This window comes from Brassica napus, chromosome C8 (genome assembly GCF_020379485.1).
Source record: "Brassica napus cultivar Da-Ae chromosome C8, Da-Ae, whole genome shotgun sequence".
NCBI classification, from domain to species: Eukaryota; Viridiplantae; Streptophyta; class Magnoliopsida; order Brassicales; family Brassicaceae; genus Brassica; species Brassica napus.
The window spans coordinates 563,473-582,526 of record NC_063451.1 but is presented as its reverse complement, the minus strand read 5'-3'; the positions used below and the strand labels follow the sequence as shown (position 1 = coordinate 582,526).

At 39.2% G+C, this 19,054-nt stretch overlaps 3 protein-coding genes and 1 pseudogene across 4 annotated transcripts; 1 reads left to right on the top strand and 3 right to left on the bottom strand.

Moving 5' to 3' along the window:
• The first annotated feature begins 4,118 nt into the window (after positions 1-4,118).
• LOC106401480 lies at positions 4,119-5,962 on the top strand (annotated as a pseudogene).
• Positions 5,963-6,023: 61 nt separating this feature from the next.
• On the bottom strand, positions 6,024-9,844 carry LOC106401479 (general transcription and DNA repair factor IIH helicase subunit XPD). 2 transcript variants are annotated; one of them, XM_013842006.3, is made up of 13 exons: positions 9,700-9,844; positions 9,080-9,627; positions 8,729-9,009; positions 8,538-8,620; positions 8,051-8,454; positions 7,734-7,927; positions 7,465-7,645; positions 7,269-7,393; positions 7,033-7,122; positions 6,867-6,945; positions 6,706-6,782; positions 6,378-6,486; positions 6,024-6,290 (listed from the first exon to the last, which is right to left on the bottom strand). In XM_013842006.3, the coding sequence occupies exons 2-13, from the start codon at positions 9,611-9,613 to the stop codon at positions 6,171-6,173; spliced, it is 2,277 nt and encodes a 758-aa protein (XP_013697460.1). In that variant the 5' UTR covers positions 9,614-9,627; positions 9,700-9,844; the 3' UTR covers positions 6,024-6,170. The 2 variants fall into 2 exon arrangements, with proteins under 2 accessions (XP_013697460.1, XP_013697459.1); XM_013842005.3 differs by having other exon boundaries at positions 9,080-9,844.
• Positions 9,845-9,946: 102 nt separating this feature from the next.
• On the bottom strand, positions 9,947-11,857 carry BNACNNG68240D. Its single transcript, XM_013842007.3, has 7 exons — positions 11,577-11,857; positions 11,170-11,227; positions 10,785-11,090; positions 10,631-10,679; positions 10,413-10,507; positions 10,249-10,337; positions 9,947-10,159 (listed from the first exon to the last, which is right to left on the bottom strand). Exons 1-7 carry the CDS (start codon positions 11,723-11,725, stop codon positions 10,096-10,098), a joined length of 810 nt encoding a protein of 269 aa, XP_013697461.1. The 5' UTR covers positions 11,726-11,857; the 3' UTR covers positions 9,947-10,095.
• A 4,416-nt stretch (positions 11,858-16,273) lies between these two features.
• On the bottom strand, positions 16,274-18,469 carry LOC106398407. The gene is made up of 3 exons (XM_013838969.1): positions 17,468-18,469; positions 16,597-17,209; positions 16,274-16,503 (listed from the first exon to the last, which is right to left on the bottom strand). Exons 1-3 carry the CDS (start codon positions 18,467-18,469, stop codon positions 16,274-16,276), a joined length of 1,845 nt encoding a protein of 614 aa, XP_013694423.1.
• Positions 18,470-19,054: the final 585 nt, after the last annotated feature.

Below are 19,054 nucleotides of genomic sequence, written 5' to 3'. Positions count from 1 at the left end.
TGAGGAGTTTGATGAAGATTCTGATGATTCTGATTAGGAATTCTTATTATTTGACTTGTATTTACTAGTTGTTGTAATTACATAAGTTGTTTTTTTTTAAACAAGTTCGTCGGTATTCCGTCACTATATACCGACGACATAGCGACGAAAAATGGTTTCATTCTAAGTGGACAAGTTCCTCGGAAATACCTCGGAATATACCGAGGACATTCCGACGAACTCGTTAAATTTGTCGGAATGTCCTCGGTATATTCCGAGGTATTTCCGAGGACTTATGTTCTTAAAAATTTTCATCTCAAAATATATATAAATTTTGATACTGAAACTCTGAAAATAACACATAATAAGTGTTTAGTATGGTATTAGATCGTAACCATTTAAATATAACAACTCATTAAATATTTATGTATGTATATCATGGTTTTCATAACATCTCATCATAACACTCATATACTTATACAATCATATTCATCTAATCTTATACTACAAAAATGTTTTTGTGAAAAATCGTGTTATGTAAACATTTTTATAGTTAAATCTTTATGCAAATACTATATATTTTATCAAAGATTTGGATTTTGCATTTAGAAACTTGTGTTCAACCCCTAAACACTACGTCGTCGGAATTCCGTAGGAAAAACTCGTCACTAATCCGTCGGAAAATATCGACGACATTCCGACGGATTTAATATCCGACGAAATTCCGACGACATTACTAATTCCGTCGGAAATCCGTCGGAATATCAAATTACCCGGGAAAAAGAAACCGCGTGAAAATTTTCGCGAACATATATTTAATGATTCCAACGAAATTCCGACGGATACGTGTCCGTCGGAATCATTAAAGATAAAAACTCTGGACGTTTCCTTCTTCGTCATTTCCGCCTCTCTCTCTAAACTCTCTCCGATTTCTCTCTCTTCGACGGCGACTCCGGCGATTTGCGATTCCTCTTCCCACCGTCAAATCTCTTTCCCCACTCCACAAATCATGTAATATTCTATAAAACCTTTGTGTATTTCAATTTTTTAGGGTTTAGGAAGTTAGATCTTAGGATTTAAGGTTGTTTGATTGAAAACTTTAAGATTGAATGGATAGTTTAGGATCTATTAGTTAGGATTGTTGTTTGGATTGTTGTTTTAATTTTTTTTGGATTGAAAACGTTTTTGTATTTTTAAAATTGTTTTTGGGGTTTCCAGTAATATATTATATATAATAAAACGTTTTTAAAAGTTTTATATATATTTAACAACCTTTTCTATATTTATAAACATTTTTAAAAATATTTATAATTTTTTTTATACATACATATATATATATATATATCATTTTTAGATGTAAAAATAATTTTTAATATATTTAACAACCATTTCTATATTTATAGTTTTTTTAAAACATTTATAATTTTTTTATACATACATATATATATAAATAATTTTTAGATTTAAATATATAAATTAAAACATTTTAAATAGAAAATCATTTTTTAATATATTTAACAATCTTTTGATGTATTAACATTTATTTTTTAGGTCCGAGGAAGCACGCCATTCCGCATCCCGTCGTTCTGCACCCCGTGGCGGCCGAGGTAGTTCGGGGAGCAGTTCCCGTCCATCAGGATCATCTCACGAACAAAACTCGGTTCCCGCATATGTTCCCGCTCCCGCTCCATATGTTCCCGCTCCAGCTGCTCAGGAGGATCTGGGGGTCATGTCAGTTCAACAATTGGTTCAACAACCAGGTCGAGAGATCTCCCGGTTCTCCATCATAACCCATGACCGGGATATACAACTTGGTTAGTATATTTTTATTTTATTTGTAGTGTTTTTCCATTAATTAACTTTCTAACATGCATTTTTTTTAAAGGTTCAACAAGTCGAGCAATGGCATTAGCAGGAGCATCAACAATATGATGTATTCCATGCTCCATACAGGATATTCGAAGTGGAGTGTGATTCCTGGTGAGGACCGGGAGTTGTGGTTTCGTCAGTTTGCGGTGACTCTTCAGTTTTTTTTAAAGCATTTTCCAATTTTTATATATATATATCTACTAATTAAGTTATGTGTGTTTTGTAGCAAGAGTTCAATTGGGAGTCCGGTCTCACGGAAACAGTCCGTCAGAAATTCAACGAAAAGGCAATGGACTCTTATACGAAGCAGATCAACGCTTGCAAGACAGTATGGCAGAAGAATAAGAGGCCACGGTACATCAACGGGACGGTGTGGGAGCAGTTGATAGTCCATTGGGAGAAGGACGACACTGCAGCGACGTCTCTTAAGAACTCCAAGAACCGGAAGAGCGATCGTGGCGGGAAATGTATGTATGTGCACAACCTCGGCGCTTGCTCTATGTCTTCTAAGGAGGATCAACTTGTAAGTTCTAATTTTTTTTATCTTTATATTTATTTAAATAAATATTTTTATATATTCTTTGGCTAATGACTGTTTTTTAGATTGAAGCAAATGACGGTAATCTCGTTGATCGTCTTCAACTTATTAAGGAGGCTCACACTAACAAGAAGACGGGTCAAATTCAGGACGCCGTGATCAGATCCGTCGTTGACTTGGTGGAAACTCAAAAAGAAGATCTTCTATCTTCTCAGCCTCTCTCTGATGACGGCGATTCTACGGGAGCTTCAACCAACATGTTCCGATTGCAAATAAATGAGATGGTCGAAAAGGTAATTTTTTTATTAATATATTTATTTTATAATGTAGTTTACTAACTTTAAATATTTTTGTAGGCGGTTCCTAAAAAGAAAGGAGGACGTTTAGTTGGGTTGGCCCACCGTGCTTCTTCGTATCCGGCGTCTTCTTCGCAAGTTCCGTATACCAATCCCATGATTCTAGAGCAGCTACAGAACAAAGATGAACGGATTGTGGCATTGGAGGAGCAGAACGCCACTATTCTTTCTGAGAATGCCACTATCCTTGCTCAGCTGGAATCCCAAAAGAAGACCAACGCCGAGATATTGGAAAAGCTAGATCGTTTGTTGCCTTAGGGTTTTTAGTTGTTTATGAATTTTAAAACTTGATGAATATTTTTTTTTCTATTTAAGTTTCTATAAATGTAAATTCTATAATATTATTAGTTTTAAATTTCAGATTTTGTGTATATATTAATTTTTAATATAAAAAATATTTATAAATGCAAAATTTATTCATATTTAAAAATGGTATATTCTGACGAATCAGAGTCGTCAGAATATACCGACAAACCGGTTCGTCGAAATATACTGACGAATCATAGTCGTCGGAATATACCGACGAGTAAAGGTCGTCAGAATATACTGACGAATTAGTGTCGTCGGAATATTCCGACGAACCTGCTTGTCGCTATATTCTGATGACTCTAATTCGTCAGTATATTCTGACGACCTAATTCGTCAGAATATAGTGTTTCCGATGAATTCTGTTCTCGGAATATGTTATCGGAGTGTCGTCGGAAGTTCGTCAGAATGTGGTTTATCGGTATTCGTCAAAAAGTCGTCGGAAACTCTGACGAAATTCTGATGAATTTTTTTTTTCCGACGAAATGATACCGACGACCACTGTCGTCAGAAATTCGTCAATATCCACCTATTTCGACGAACTTCTGACGATTTTGTCCGTCAGTATCCGCCTGTTTTCTTGTAGTGTTGTAAACAAGTTAAATTTAGTAGTACTATAAAATAAATGGAATCAAAAGTTGAAAGTTCAACTCTTCGTAATTGTGAAACAATAAAGTTCAATAGAATAATAGGTCAAAAGGAACTCATCAAGCTGGCTTGCACCACTTACGCTACATCCATGGTGTTCCTCTTATCATTAACCTAGGTATCAATAACTAGCCTTTCTGTATTATTTTATTTGATCACTCTAATATAAATTTCATTACTATTAGATAGTTTTTATAAAAAAAAAAGACTAATGGACAAGTATTGGACCATATTTTTGATAATTACTATTTAACGAAGTAAATTTCATATAGTTGATCAGGTCTGCATAATCCATCTAAAAAGCAAGCAGATTAAAAGATATAATTATGATTGACATCAACATTTTAACTTAATAATGAAGAGAAGAAAAGTTAAATGGAGACTTTCTAAAACGCCCCCAGGAGAAGCATGTTATTTGAGTATCATATGTTCCATCCAAGACAATCTGCTCAAGTTTCCATTGAGGCGTCAGCATTTGTTAGTACAACTTTTTTCGTAAAAATCGCATGTATAAAATCGTAAACGTAAAACAAGTCAAATGTAAGATGGAACCTTATAAAGATCTAATCCAGTGCAGTAAACAAAAGAAACTATTTTCTCTTTTTGTCAACTGTCATATTGTAATAAGCCCAAAAAGATAATGTAATTGATTTTGCATCATTTTAAAAGTAAAAAAGAGGATCCAACTCAGGGAAGCCATATCTCACGCTCATCTTCAAAGTAATATTCAAATAAACCCAAAATCCCCTATAAATATACACACACTGTCACACATTTGCATACACACTCATCACCATAATCATCATCATCTCTAATGGCTTCTTCTCCGTTCATCTTCTCAGCTCTTCTTCTTTTCACCTTCTCACTCTCATCATCAAGCTCACTCGCTAAACAATCTCCCCGACCAAATGCTCTCGTTCTCCCAATAACAAAAGACAAAACTACACTCCAGTACACGACCGTCATCAACAGTGGCACGTCTCGAGACAAACCAGGCACGCCTCTAGTGGCGGCCTCCCTTGTGTTCGACCTCGGCGGTGGACATCTCTGGGTCGAAACGGACACATACTACTGGTCCACTACATTCCAAACCAGCCACTGCAACTCACCCATGTGCTACCGCGCCGGCTCACATGGCTGTAGCCGTTGCTACTCTGATTACAGACCTGGCTGTAACGCTGACCCTTGCACTCTCACATTCAAAAACCCCGTCAACGGAATGGTAGATACCGGAGACATTGCTTCGGAAGTTGTTTTTATTCAATCCACTAACGGATCGAATACGGGTCGGGTAGTTAAAATCCCCAGTTTGGTTTTCTCTTAGGGAACAAGGGATCTCCTTAACGGACTTGCTAACGGAACCGTCGGTATGGCCGGAATGGGACGCCACCCCGTCATCGGACTGCCGTCGCAATTCGCCAAGGCGTTTGGTTTCAACCGCAAATTCGCAGTCTGTCTCTCCCTTCTTCTTCTTCTGGAGGAAGAGGCGTGGCCTTGTTCGGTAAGGGACCGTACGTGTTCCTACCAGGGATCAAGATCTCCAAGCTCACCACCACGCCTCTGCTCGTCAATCCGGTGCTCGTTGCGGATCCTATTGTTTACGAACCGTTTGTATACGGCGAGAAATCACCCGAGTATTACATCGGCGTGACTGCGATTAAAATCAACGAGAAAACTGTTCCGATCAACGGAACCACCGGATTGGGAGGAACCAAACTCAGCACGGTGAACCCCTACACGGTGTTGGAGACATCTATTTTCAAGGCCGTCACGTCGGCGTTCGTCAGAGAAGCCACCGCCAGGAACATCACTCGAGTTCCGTCGGTGAAGCCTTTTGGCCCGTGTTTCAGTACTAAGAACGTCGTTGTCACGCGCCTTGGATATGCGGTGCCGGAGTTCCAGCTTGTGCTGCAGAGCAAGGACGTCCTTTGGAGATTCTTCGGAGCTAACTCAATGGTGAGCGTCCGCAGTGACGTCATCTGTTTGGGTTTTGTTGATGGAGGAGTCAACGCGGAAACTTCTGTGATGATCGGAGGGTTGCAGCTGGAAGACAATTTGATCGAAATTGATCTGGCTAAAAACACACTAGGCTTTAGCTCCACGCTGTTGGGACGTCAAACTAATTGTGCCAACTTCAATTTCACCTGATTTCATTTCTGCTGCGATCGGATGGAAGATCATTTGATCGAATGTTTGAGCTGATTAATAGTAATTACTTTATTTGAATAATGTTTGTTTAGTCTTCAATATACAACAACTTTTGCTATATACGAGTTGCCTTTTAATATGAAGATCAAAAGTTCAAAACAGGTATAAGGAATAAGGACTCAGGTGAATATATATATATATATATATATTATCGAGTATGCTTTACCAAATCAAAAACCAATTATTATTTTTCTTCCAAAAACCAACTTTTTAGGATTGCTAAATTCCCAAATCAAATGAAAAAGGTAGAACAAGACCGGCTGTTACTAATAAACCATGTCTTGCACTCCGGTCTCAGCCATCTTCTCCAAATCCTCTTGTGTTAACAGAGTTTTCCTGCCCATAGTTCCCGTCTTATCGTACGGTTGAGCCATTTTCCTTAGGAACTGCCAAAAAAAACACACCCAAAGTTCTTCAGCCGTGTAAAACAAAAGGAATTTCAAAGGCACTGAGTTTTTCTAAGGTATTCATACCTCTCGGGCAATATGAATAGCCATGTCAGTGCTTAAATTCAAGTGTGCATCACGCAGATGAGATAGTATCCAGCCTGGTAATTTGGAACGCTTGTCATGACGGCTATATCTGCAAGTTTGCAACGGCAACCTTTAAATAAGAGCAAAGAGATGGTAGAGAAACATAAACAAACATAGCCATATATCTCTTCTACCAATTTATTCTCATTATCAAGGAACAACCTATTTCGTGGGAATACACGTACTTAATGTGTTACAGAGAATCACTTGTAGCAACTAGCAAGAACCTAAATCACCAAACTCCGAATCAGAGTATGAATATACATACCTCTTGTCTGCAAATATCATCATCCCATAATCAGCCTTTGATCGGATTACTCGCCCCACGCATTGAGCTGCTTGCCTCTGTTTTATACCAAGAATACATCAATAGCCAGCACAGACAGGTCAAACATTTTGCACCAAATAATCATAAGATTGGAACCATACCAAGGCATCAAACGTTAGGAAATCGCCTTCCTTTATTTGAAATGTATCACGCAAATACTCCAATCGTGCAAGTAATATCCTGAAAATATTTAATCTAAGCATCTCCACACATGACCGAAGTAAAATGGGAAAATGAAATGATATCTATTTTTTGGGTATAACTTACTTGCTTAATGTATATTGAAAAGGCACTCCAAACATTACAACCAGTCTTCCATAATGACGATCAAAATCGATCCCTTCAGCAACTTTCCCCCTGCCATTCAGATACAATATTTAATCGATCTCTTTGAATTTTTCTAACGAGATGGCTCCAGTATTGCATAACTAACGACAGAATCAAAGAAGTTTACTATAGCTACAATTTCTTCCCATGAATTCCCAAAAACACAATTTTTTTACCTGGCTACAGAGAAGAACACTGCACCTCTTCCGCAATCACAAGCCCTGCGATAATTGTCAAGTGCCAGTGTTGTTTCTACAACATCTTGCGTTTCGAAGAAGACAAGTTTCTGTTGCGTAATTTCCTAAGTCATCGTAGGAAACAAGTATACATTAGTACCAGCAGCAACTACATAGCGTCGAAGAAGGACCTTACCTTCAGAATTCCAGTTTCATTCCATGTAGCAATAATGCCATCCATGTATGAGTAACTAACAAAGAAGCAGACAACTCCATCAGGAACAACAGATACCATCTCTACCAAAAGCTTTCCATAATTCCTCACAACACCCGGATCACTTCTCATATCAAATTTGGTGCTAACGGGGAGCTGATCACTGCAAAAGCAAGAAGAAACTATCGTTAATAATATATACATTAAATACAAACAATAAGGTCAGTGTTTAGGAACTTCTTTTTTAATACCTTCCTCGAGTTAAAACCATGGGACAGATGCAGTCTCGTGTCATCGACATCTTAAAGCTTCGACTAACAACAGGATTGAAACTAAGAAGACGGGGATAAAGATCAATTGGGCTCAGGGTCCCTGACGTAATCACTACTGACTGGAAACGATCAAACACCGGTTTTATAGCCAGAGACGCATCATGACAGCTCAACTAAGATACAAAAGAAGATAGGTTTCAGATACATTGCTCTATAGATCACTTGAACAGTACAATTTACATTTTGAGTCACAATATCTCCGAAACCAGAAAGAAAGCAGATCAACACGTACTGACCTGCAATATAGGATCTGGAATATGAGGCATTCTTTCGTCATAAGGCTCAATGATGATGGAAAATCCCCGAGCATATGTCCCAACAAGAGTTGCAAAGTCACATATTGTCTGGATAGGCAAAAACTCATCGGTATCTGTAATTTCAAGGGTCATCATGAGAGAGTGGAGCCGGTCATAACAGAACTTCAGTGTTTTCTGCTCAATTCCAGCCTGAGAATTAAGGGAGGATACAAAGCTAACAGGGCTTTCTTTCTCCACGTTCTCAGTATCTAGCCGTCCCCCCAAGTACTGAAGTAACCGGCGTAACACATGCACAAAATGCTCAGCCCGTCTAATATTCCCTGGGACAGCCTCCTTTAGAATATCATTGGGCAGTGCAGGGTTTGCAAGCCATTGATCAGTTCCTGGAAAGAAAAAAATATTTGTTCCGTCAAGTTGGTAGAATCAACCAAACCACGCATCAACCTCTCTGAAAAAAAGCAGTTACCAGATAAGTCCCCTCTCAGTGCCAAACCCTCAATAAGCCGGTTGTATTCAGCTCGCAGTCTTCCAGCGTCTGTAGCCTTGAACCTTCCTACCAGTTAGAAATTTTTTAATAGTGTGATAAGAACATAAAATGAAGCAGGGCAGTTCCTAAATTGAAAAATGCACTATAGAATTCAGAACAGAAGAGCGTACCTATCAATTTCTTGCCTAATTTTATTAAGATTTCGATTAGCTCCTTCAAGTGTAACTCTTCTGACACTGACGCTGAGTGCTTCAATACACACATTGTCTATATTATGGGCCTCGTCAAACACAATAACAGACTCCTTTTGTAACTCCTTGGATATGATTCCAGCAACCTTAGGATCGAGCAAATACTGGTAGCTGTAAACAATAACGTTGGCGAACTGAACCATATGCCTGGCAAGGAAGTAAGGACACCATCCTCGGTTCTTACCAAACGCCCTCAAATCCTAGCATCGAAACAAACATCAGAAAAAAAAAGAAAACTCCAAATAAGATTCAAACTTGTTTAATCTTTACCTCTAAAGTATAAACACCAGGAGGCAATAAGGCATTGTCAGCAGCCTTCTCGTAGCTTTCGAAGTAGTCACAGAGTTGTACATTTGGATTCTCCGCGGCCAAAGCTCTAACCCAACTAGCCGTGCGTTTCCTACACGCAGCGTCCACTGAATCGCGATTCTCCGCCGCTAAAACCTTAGAGTTAACGCAAAGATTCTTCCTGGAGGAGAGACCGAGGGCGAGGATCTTGGCCTGGGCGCCGAGATGGGTTAGTTGATAGTCGTGGAGGATCTTAAGCTCACCGAGCGTTTTCTCCATCTCGTGGACAGTACGAGTGCAGTAGACAAGCTTGATCGGAGAATCGGGACGAGAGAGGCGGTAGCTGGTGATGAGGGAGAGGAGGGCGATGGTTTTGCCAGTTCCGGTGGGCATCTCGAGAAGGCAATGTCCCTTGGCGTCTAGGGCTCGTTTCAATTCGACCATGTATTCGTATTGCTCTGGGTATATGTTGTCATAAGGGAAGTAGACCGTTACGTCTTCGATCTTGAAGATCATCTTCTTCCTCCTCCCTAAACAAATCGAAATCGGTAGCAAACCCTAAAACGATTGCTATTCGAGCTTACAATACATATAAACTTTACCGGCGAGATTCGAGTCGGAGCACTTAGCAAAGTTGAACGATTGCCGGCGAGGATGGAAGCTTGGGTATTGTTAACGAGCGAGAGAGATACCTCTATCAGCTTTAAAGGACAAGGAACAATCTACGAGTGTCTTGTTAAACATGGAATTCAAGAAAGTATAAGAGTAAATTTGAGTTTTGACCCCATATATTTTGTTTTCTTCATATTCTGACCCCCCTTGTTATTTCCTATATTGTTTGACTCCTAATTACACAACGGCTAGATATTTTTTGTTTCTTCTGGCAAGTTTAGTAAGGTGCCAAAAAAGATACATGAATTCTCAGACTGAATTAGAGTAAGTAACGAGTAAGTGATATAAGAGTGTAGTTGCAATAGACAAAAACAAAAACTCAAGTCTTAGTATTTTTCTTCAACTGGTTGCTGGAAAGCTAAGCCCTTTATCACATGCCGACACTGAAACCTGCAGTTAAACCGATGGGGATTATCAAGATGATCCGATGAGTAACTGCACCTTGTTAAGTGGAGGAGCCAGGTGACCAGAGAATTTACCATATTAGATCATTTGTGCCAGAATTGAACGGAGAATTTGTCTCGTTATCTTGAGTTTTGCACTTGAACCGCAACTTTAGAGGCACAAACTGCTATCACAAAGGGACATTTTTTATCTAAATTTTAAATCCTTGCTTGGATGAGGAGCTAATGTAAGTCTATACCTTTCTGTTGTATCTGAAATCACGTTTAGGAAGGAAATCTTGGGGAAGATTCAGAGAAGGTGGAGCTTGAACCAATACGAAGAGCCTCATTGGACCTGTGATTCAGAAAAAAAGGGAAATGAATCAAGTCTACAGTCTACACCACAATTCACCTGACAGTTAATAAACAATGCTGGAGAAGTTTGAGAATTTTTGCAAAAAAAAAAAAAAAAGGTTACCTGGGCATGAAGTTGATCCAGCACCCGTCGAGATCAGTGCTCGGATAGTCTATAACAAAGTCAAAAAGAGTGAAGAGATTAACATATTTTATTACCTCTAATAGCAGATAAAATGTTCCGAGTAACATGAACTCAGAGGTAAGAAGATACAAACCTTTTTGGAAAGAGCTTCTGTAGCTTTGCTTTTGGAAAAGTCACCTTCAAAGCTCAAACCATTATCACCGCGTGTGAATAACAACTCATAGGCTTTTTGAGGCCGTAACGGACTACCACCAAGAATCAACACAACTCTCTGAATATCAGGAGCTTCACGGATCAATAACTGCAGCGCGCTTTGGAGAGTGGAGATGGTGGTCATCAGTTTCTGCATTTTCTTAATCTCATGCTTCACCTCTCTTTTACTACTCAATAGTTTTCTCCTGACCACCGGCTTCACATCCGGTTGTGTAAGATGCGCCTCCTAACAACCTAAGTTTCTTAGAGTGTGAAAAAAAAGACGTAACCGTAGAGTAAAAATAGCGGTTGTGGAAGCAACATACCAAATCAGTAAACTCTGTTTGCAATCCATCAAAGTCAAGACTCATGTCTTGCAATACCCTGCACACATGTATAACCAACAAGCCTCAAGGAGTGATCAATCTGAGCGTGAAAGAAGACCTTTCGGAGTAGTTCCAAGAGATAATTTATAGCAAGAGGCTGATGAATGTAGCTTAAAGATGAAGAAACATAGCCTCAATTGAGTATACTATAAACTCAACTACCAAGATTTGATCTCTATAACTCACACAAGTCAATCCAGAATCCACACAATCCAAAACCAGAAATCTTCAATTCTTCTAAATCAAACTAATTAATCGCGTGAAATTGAACGCAGTAAGCAGTCTAATCCGCGGAATCGAACATCAAATCAGAATGTAATCGATCCGAAATTATAGAGCTGACGTACGAAGGGATCTGCTGGTGCATATAGAGGACGAAACCGAGAATGTCATTGATGATATGGAAGACGCCGGAGCCGCCTAGTGAAGAAGCCGTGGTCGCGATTTCTACGTCGTACTTCTCCTCTGTACTCCCTTCTCCTTCCTCCATCTCCATCGTGATCGAAGATCAAACCTGCGAGTTTAATCTGCTCAGTAAATTTGAATTAAAGTCAGTCGGCGGGGGAGAGAAGAAGAAGAAGAACGACGGCTAGCGAGAATTTCGAAGCATTTCATCGGCAATTTAAAAAGATATAAATGACAAACCAAACCCCTAGAGAGAATCACAATGATAAATCAACCCCTAAGGTTTATTAATTTCATATTTAGCCCCTAGACTGGAGCAAGCAGTAATCGCACGCGAGAGTTGGGCCGAGCTCGCTTCACGTTCTTTGCCAATCATAGCTGGGCCGAGCTCGCTTCAAGTTCAACCTTCTGATGAATTCTTTTCATAACACAGTAAATTAATAATATTGGTATTACACCAAAACTATATTTTTTTATTAATTTATAAAAATTATTAATTTATCAATATATTAATTAAACCAAAAATCAATTTGGGACTATAAAGTTATATTATTTTATAGAGATTTTTAGTGTATATTAATGGGCAAATCTCTAAAATAGCATTTTTCTAAGTTTATATCACAAAAATAGCACTCAAAAACTAAAATGACCAAAATAGCACATTTCTAAGTTTATCTTTTGAAAATATTAATTTTTTTATTTTTCAAAATTTGAAATCTTATCCCCAAAACCTCATTTCTCAACTTTAAACCCTAAACCCTAAACCCTAAACACTAAACCCTAAACCCTAAACCATAAACCCTAAACCCTAAACTCTAAACCCTAAACCCTAAACTCTAAACCCTAAACCCTAAACCCTAAACCCTAAAATATAAACCCTAAACCCTAAACTCTAAACCCTAAACCCTAAATCATAAACCTCATCCTTTAACTCTAAACCCTAATTTTGTAACTTTTGATAAAACATTAAGTGCTATTTTTGTGAATTTTGACCTTGAGTGTTAGTTTGGGAACAAAAACTTGATTTAGTGATATTTTTGTTTTTTTCTCTATATTAATTTATAGAGTATTAATTTAAAGAGTTTATATTGTATATACTTTATGAATACAGAATGTATTAGTCTATTGTGTATACTTTGTGAAATTTCGATTACTAAACAGAAAGTAATCAAAACATAGGAGCAGAAATATGTTTGATATAGAAAAAGAAAGATCGAAAATATAATCACAGAAATGGGTGCCGCATGAGATAGTGGTCAATAAAAAGCATCAAGTAGCACAGAGAACCAGAGTAAACAAAGGTACTCCTTTGATATATTTACATACTTTTTGAGACCTTGGATTGGACATTACATTTATAACTTGTCTACTTCTCATTGGTTGAACTTTATATTTATAAGGATGTAAAATATATATTAAGTGACAAACCTTCGTTCATGTCGGGGAATATATACACCTAAAAATAGTTTTTTAATCATATGTCCTTTTATACATTTTAAGGTGTTTTTAGTTACCAATAGAAAACCAAATCCATTGTTTGTGCATGATAGAATTTGATCAATACGGTCTTAAACCAACAAGTTAATTTTTCTATTCACCCGAACAAACCATTGTACTACCACGTGCTCTAAAAGAATGTAAATATGTCTTTATAACCGAGATGTAAAAGAAGGAAAGGAGCGTCCTCACATTTCGTACAAGGAAAATCAGAAACAGACTCGAAACGCGAGCGAAAGGGAAATTAAAAGCTAAGAAAGGGTGAACCTTTAGATTCATTCCACTCTGACCAATTAAAATGTCGCATAAATTATTAACTAAAAAATATTAAATTAAATAAAAAATAACTAAAAAAATATATGCTAATTTTAAGGACGTTAACGCCGCTAGCGAAACTTTAAACCATAAATCTTAAATTCTAAACATTATATTATAAATTCTAAACCCAAATCCAAACCCCTAAACCTAAACCCTATACCATAAACCCTAATATTAGATCCTAAACCCAAATTATATACCAATAAGACTATAAACCTAAACCCTATACCCTAAACCAAAGTCTTAAACCATAAACTCAAACCGTAAACCTTAACCCAAACCCTATAGCATCTAACTTTGAGGTTTGGGTTTAGGGTTTACCGTTTGGGTTTTAGGTTTAGGATTTGGGTTTAAGGTATAGGTTTTGGGTTTAGGATTTACGGTTTGGGTTTAGGATTTACCGTTTGGACTTATGGTTAAAGTTTTGGGTTTATGGTATATAATTTGAGTTTAAGGTTTACGGTTTGGGTTTAGGATCTAGGACTTGGGTTTAGGGTACATGGTTTACGGTATAAAGTTTAGGTTTATAGTCTAGTTTTTGGGTTTAGGGTATATACTTTGGGTTTAGGGTCTAGGATTAGGGTTTAGGGTTTAGGGTTTGGGTTTAGGGGTTTGGATTTGGGTTTAGAATTTAGGGTATATGGTTTCAAATTTAAGATTTAGGGTTTAGCTGGAAGCGTTAGCATCGTTAAAATTATCGTTTTTATTTTTTGTAACTATTTTTTATTTAATTTAATATTTTTTAATTAATAATTTATGTGTCACTTTGATTGGTTCTAAAAGATGGAGTGAATTTAAAGGTTCACCCTAAGTTTTTAAGGGGTGAATCTAAGTTCGGTCCGAGAAAAAAATGTTTGGAATTAACAAAAGAAAGAGAGAAATAGGATATTGCATGTGATGGTCATGTGGACGTGTGGGAACAATCTCTCATATGTTCATGTGGGGGTTGTACGTACCACATATGTTTACTTTTACGCACGTCATAATCAACGAAATAATGATATATGCATTGCATAGTCGTCTGGATTGTATAGTATAAAACTAACTTGTGTTACAAATTTTAACATAAGTAGAGTTATACTAGCTAGTGTAAGAAAACATAAACTGCAAAAGACAAATACAGTAAGTAAACTTTAATATGTAGCCAGTTCTGGTCTTAGAAGAAAATGAACCGCTCAAAAATTTCGACTACACAATATATAAGTTGGCTACAATTAAAAAAATTCGGAATATGAAAGATTACATGAGTTGAAAAGGTTAGGTTTTTGTGAAATGTTAAAGGAAGCTTCCTAAAGGACATTTTCTGAGATTTTATTTTTGTATTTTCCTTATTACAAAATGAAGATGTATAGTACACTTTCAGTTGGTGTAGGCCCTAGCCTCTCAGACACAAGCCCGAGACAACTTCAGAACCATGCTCTCTGGCGCCGGCGAAGCAGTTTCTCGCCGGCGCTGGACCCTTTTGCCGCTGCTGTTAGTCTTCCTTACCCTTGTTCTCATGTTTCGCCTTTTTACTGAAGTTCCAGTACGTTTCTCTTTGATTTTCGGAAGAAAGAGATCTCGTCGGTCTCCAACACGAAGACGAGCGTTGTGGTCCTCGTTCGTCTTCCCGGTGACTCTTTCTCCCAGTTTGGTCTCTGATTCAGCGATGAGTCGAGAGGGCTCTCTCACCACCGTTCTGTGTCGGTTCACGGCGACTCTGCCCGTCGAACCCACTTCTGGATGTCGCAAGACAGGTCACGCTGTCGACTATGTCCAAGCCTATCAACCGCCTAAGGAGCTCAGCTATCAACCGACGAACTCCCTCTTTCCGTCTCCGGGAAGACCCGAGTTCGACATACCACTGTGGTTTGCTCCTTTCAAGTCATACGACACCAGATCTATAAGCTTCACGAGAGTAAATCCGAGTTTCATCGGCATCTCTTCATTCTCCCCACCGCTCAAAGTGAAGCTCCTATCTCCGGCGTGGATCCTCTCCAGCGTGGATCCTCTCCAGCGACTGTACGGTTCATCTCAGGCGAATTTTATCTGGCGTCCTCTCCTCCAGCACCGAGGTACAGTGCAGATCCGGATCCGGCGCGTCTCTTTCCACTCCAACAGCGAGGAGTGAGTTGTCGGCTCAGTTTAATTGGGCCTGGCCTATATGGGCTACAAAGCTTAACAGCCTAAGTTTAATTCTTCCAAAGTTCAAAGTTATTGAAGGTATGATCAGACCTTTATTGGTTTTCGATGGTTGGGTTAGTTTGTCATATATTTCCGGTGGGTACACCGGGAATTTCTCTTGTTGCGTAATGTCATATTTCTCATTTGGGATGATTTTACTGGTGGTTTCACCAGGCCTTGTTTCGATTTCACCATCCTTCTCTAGCGAGAAGTGTCCTGTATCACCATCCATCCTCTCTATGAAAGGAGATGTTTTCTTGGTTTCACTACCGAGTATCAGTTTCAGTTTCTTCACCGGTTTGCTATCTTGTGGAGCGGTATATGTACGGGTCTAAAGATGTAATCGAGATTATTTATGTTTTTCTCGTAGGTGAAAGCTGGCTCTCAACGTCACTGTGACTATTTCTCAGTTGCCCGACTTTGTCGTGAAAGTTATATCGACGCAGTCAAGGTTTGTCCTGATTTCGCTGTCATCTTCTCTTGAAGAACTATCTATCTTAACTTATTTTGTTAGAGTTGTCTATGTTTTTATCCTAAGAGGATGGCTAATTCCCTCAGTTTATTGTAACCGAACAAGTTAAGTATGAATGAAAGTAAGTTGTGTTTCAAAAAAAAAAAATAGTACACTTTTAGTTTTTTTTTTGTTGTCTAGCCATCTAAACTAGATTAAGTGGAGAGCAGACGAGTCGATTCTCCAAAGAGCATCTCCATCTGTTCGGGTCTGATCTATATGGGAAAAAGCATAGCCTCTCGTTCTTGCTTCTTTCGCTAGCGCGTCTGCCCGACCATTCCTACTCCGAGGAATATGAGACAGATTCACATCCTCGAAGTTTTCATGTAACCTCTGGAACATCTCAATCTCTGTCGCGAATGCTGGCCAATCCACTGGGTCTGTTGTCATGTCCACTAATTCTGAGCAGTCCGTCTAGAACCGTATCGAGGTTATTCCTCTGTCTCGCATACATGAGGCTGCCCAAAGTAAACCTTCCATCTCAGCATGCAAAGCCGAGAGGCTCCGGTTACACGCTCGTAATCCGAAGTACTCTGAGCCCATTTCATCCTTAAGACTCCACCCTAAGCCACTAACGCTGCTATTATTGATCCATGATGCATCAATTTGATAGGTAGGGATTCGAGGTATCCAAGGGGGCTCTATCTCAACCTCTGTAGTAAGGGGATCATCATGATCCTCATTTGTTTCCTCCTTTGCATTAGCCTTCTTCCAACATTCTGCCTCGAGAGACGCATGTTGGAGAGTAGCCAATGGAGATACGTCTTTACCATTAAAGAGTTTGTCGTTCCTCGCCTTCCAAATGTACCAACACATCCATGGGAAGGTATCGAATTGTGGTCTCAGCGGAGCCACCTCTTTTCTCTTCCAAAACAGAAAGTTCATGTTTTGGTATATTGATGTACTCGGGAAGTAACCCTGAAGGGACGAATAGTCCGATAAAGCCCAAACCTGTAGAGCAGGGGGGCATTCAAAAAGAAGATGATTAATCGACTCCACTGGGCCAGCACATCTAGGACAACTCCTACCGGTGCCCAGGTGTCTATACATGAGCCTTTCGGCCGTCGCCACACAACCCGAGATAACCTGCCACAAAAAATGCTTCATCTTACTTGGGGCCTTTATCTTCCACACATGACTCTGTAGGCTCGTGATACTTGGTTCCAAAACCCCTTCATGTGAAAGACTCAACTTGGTCGTCCGGAGTAGGTCATAGCCGGTCTTAACTGAATAAACTCCTGATTTTGTGTGGTTCTAAAGTCTAAACATATCCATCCGGAACACGAGAGCGAGAAAGTTTCAGCCCAAGTATCAAATGGATATCATCTGGGTGAAAGAACTCACGTAAAAGTTGTATATCCCACTCTTGGTATCATTCCTAATAAAGGACTGAACAAGAAGTTGGGGTAGTCTGTATACAATGTGGTCGGCGGCTCTAGGTGGTCGAGCCACTGCATCTGGAACCCAAGACTCACTCCAAACCCTTGTATCTTGACCTGTGCCGATCGTTTTCCCTAAGCCCGATATGAGTAGAGGTTTTGATGCCATGATACTACGCCATCCATATGATGGTGAGTATGTACGTTTATCTTCCAAAGGAGAAGTGTGATTATAGTACCTTCCTTTTAGCACACGCGCTAATAAGGAGTTCGGGTAATGAATTAGTCTCCACAATTGTTTTGCAAGAAGCGCTATATTGAAATCATGAAGATCGCGAAAACCTAATCCCCTCAAATCTTTAGGGGTACATATCTCGTCCCATGCTATCCAATGTAAACCTCTGCTGTTTTGTTTTGAACTCCACCAAAAATTAGACGTTGTGCTCCTTAGTTTATTGGTAATGCCTTGTGGAAGCAAGTAGCACGACATAACAAAAGTCGGGACTGCTTGAGCCACAGACTTGACTTGAACTTCTTTTCCTCCTTTGGAAAGGAGTCTCGATGACCAAGTGTTAACTCGTCCATTGAACCGATCTTGTACAAAGGAGAATACTTTCATATTCGAGCCACCGATTTGTTCTGGTAATCCAAGATACATCCCCATGCCTCCTTCTGAAGAGAAACCTAAGACATTTTTTATATCTTGCTTCCGAGAATACTCCACTCGGTTTCCAAAAAACATCGATGATTTGGACGCATTTAGTCGCTGTCCTGATGCCTTCCCATATATATCTAGAATGTCCATGATCTCCTTGCATTGGCTTAATTCCGCCTTACAGAAGAAAAGGTTGTCATCTGCAAAAAGAAGGTGAGATATCTTTAGGCTCGCCCTAGCAACACGGAGACCTACAATCTTTTTCTCTGCTTCCGCTCCATTCAAAAGTGAGATCAACGCTTCTGTACACATGATGAACAAAAAGGGGGGAGAGGGGGTCTCCTTGTCTTAAACCTCTCTTTGGTAGGATTCTCCCTCTTGGTTGCCCGTTGACTAAGACTTGATATGAGACCGACGTGACACAACACATAATGAGGTCAACCAGTCTTTCATCAAAGCCCATCTTCAGCATCAAAGCTGTTAAGAAACTCCACTCCACTCTATCGTAAGCTTTGCTCATATCTGTTTTAATAGCCATGAAGTCTTCCTTACATCGATGGTTTGTCCGTAGGGCATGGAAGTTTTCTTGTGCTATCAGAATGTTATCAGTAATTAAACGTTTTGCCACACAGGCAGATTGTGTCTCTGAGATCAATCGCGGGATAACTCTCTTAAGTCTCTTTCATATAAGCTTAGATATAATCTTGTAGCTAACATTACAAAGACTAATAGGTCTGAACTCAGACATGTCTCGAGGTTTCTTCTTTTTCGGAATGAGACAGATATTGGTCTGGTTCAATAATGGCTCAAAACTACCCGTCGCAAAGAAATTTCGGACAAGTCTAATAATGTCTTGCCGCATCTCCCGCCAGAATTTTTGAAATAATTTACTAGTCA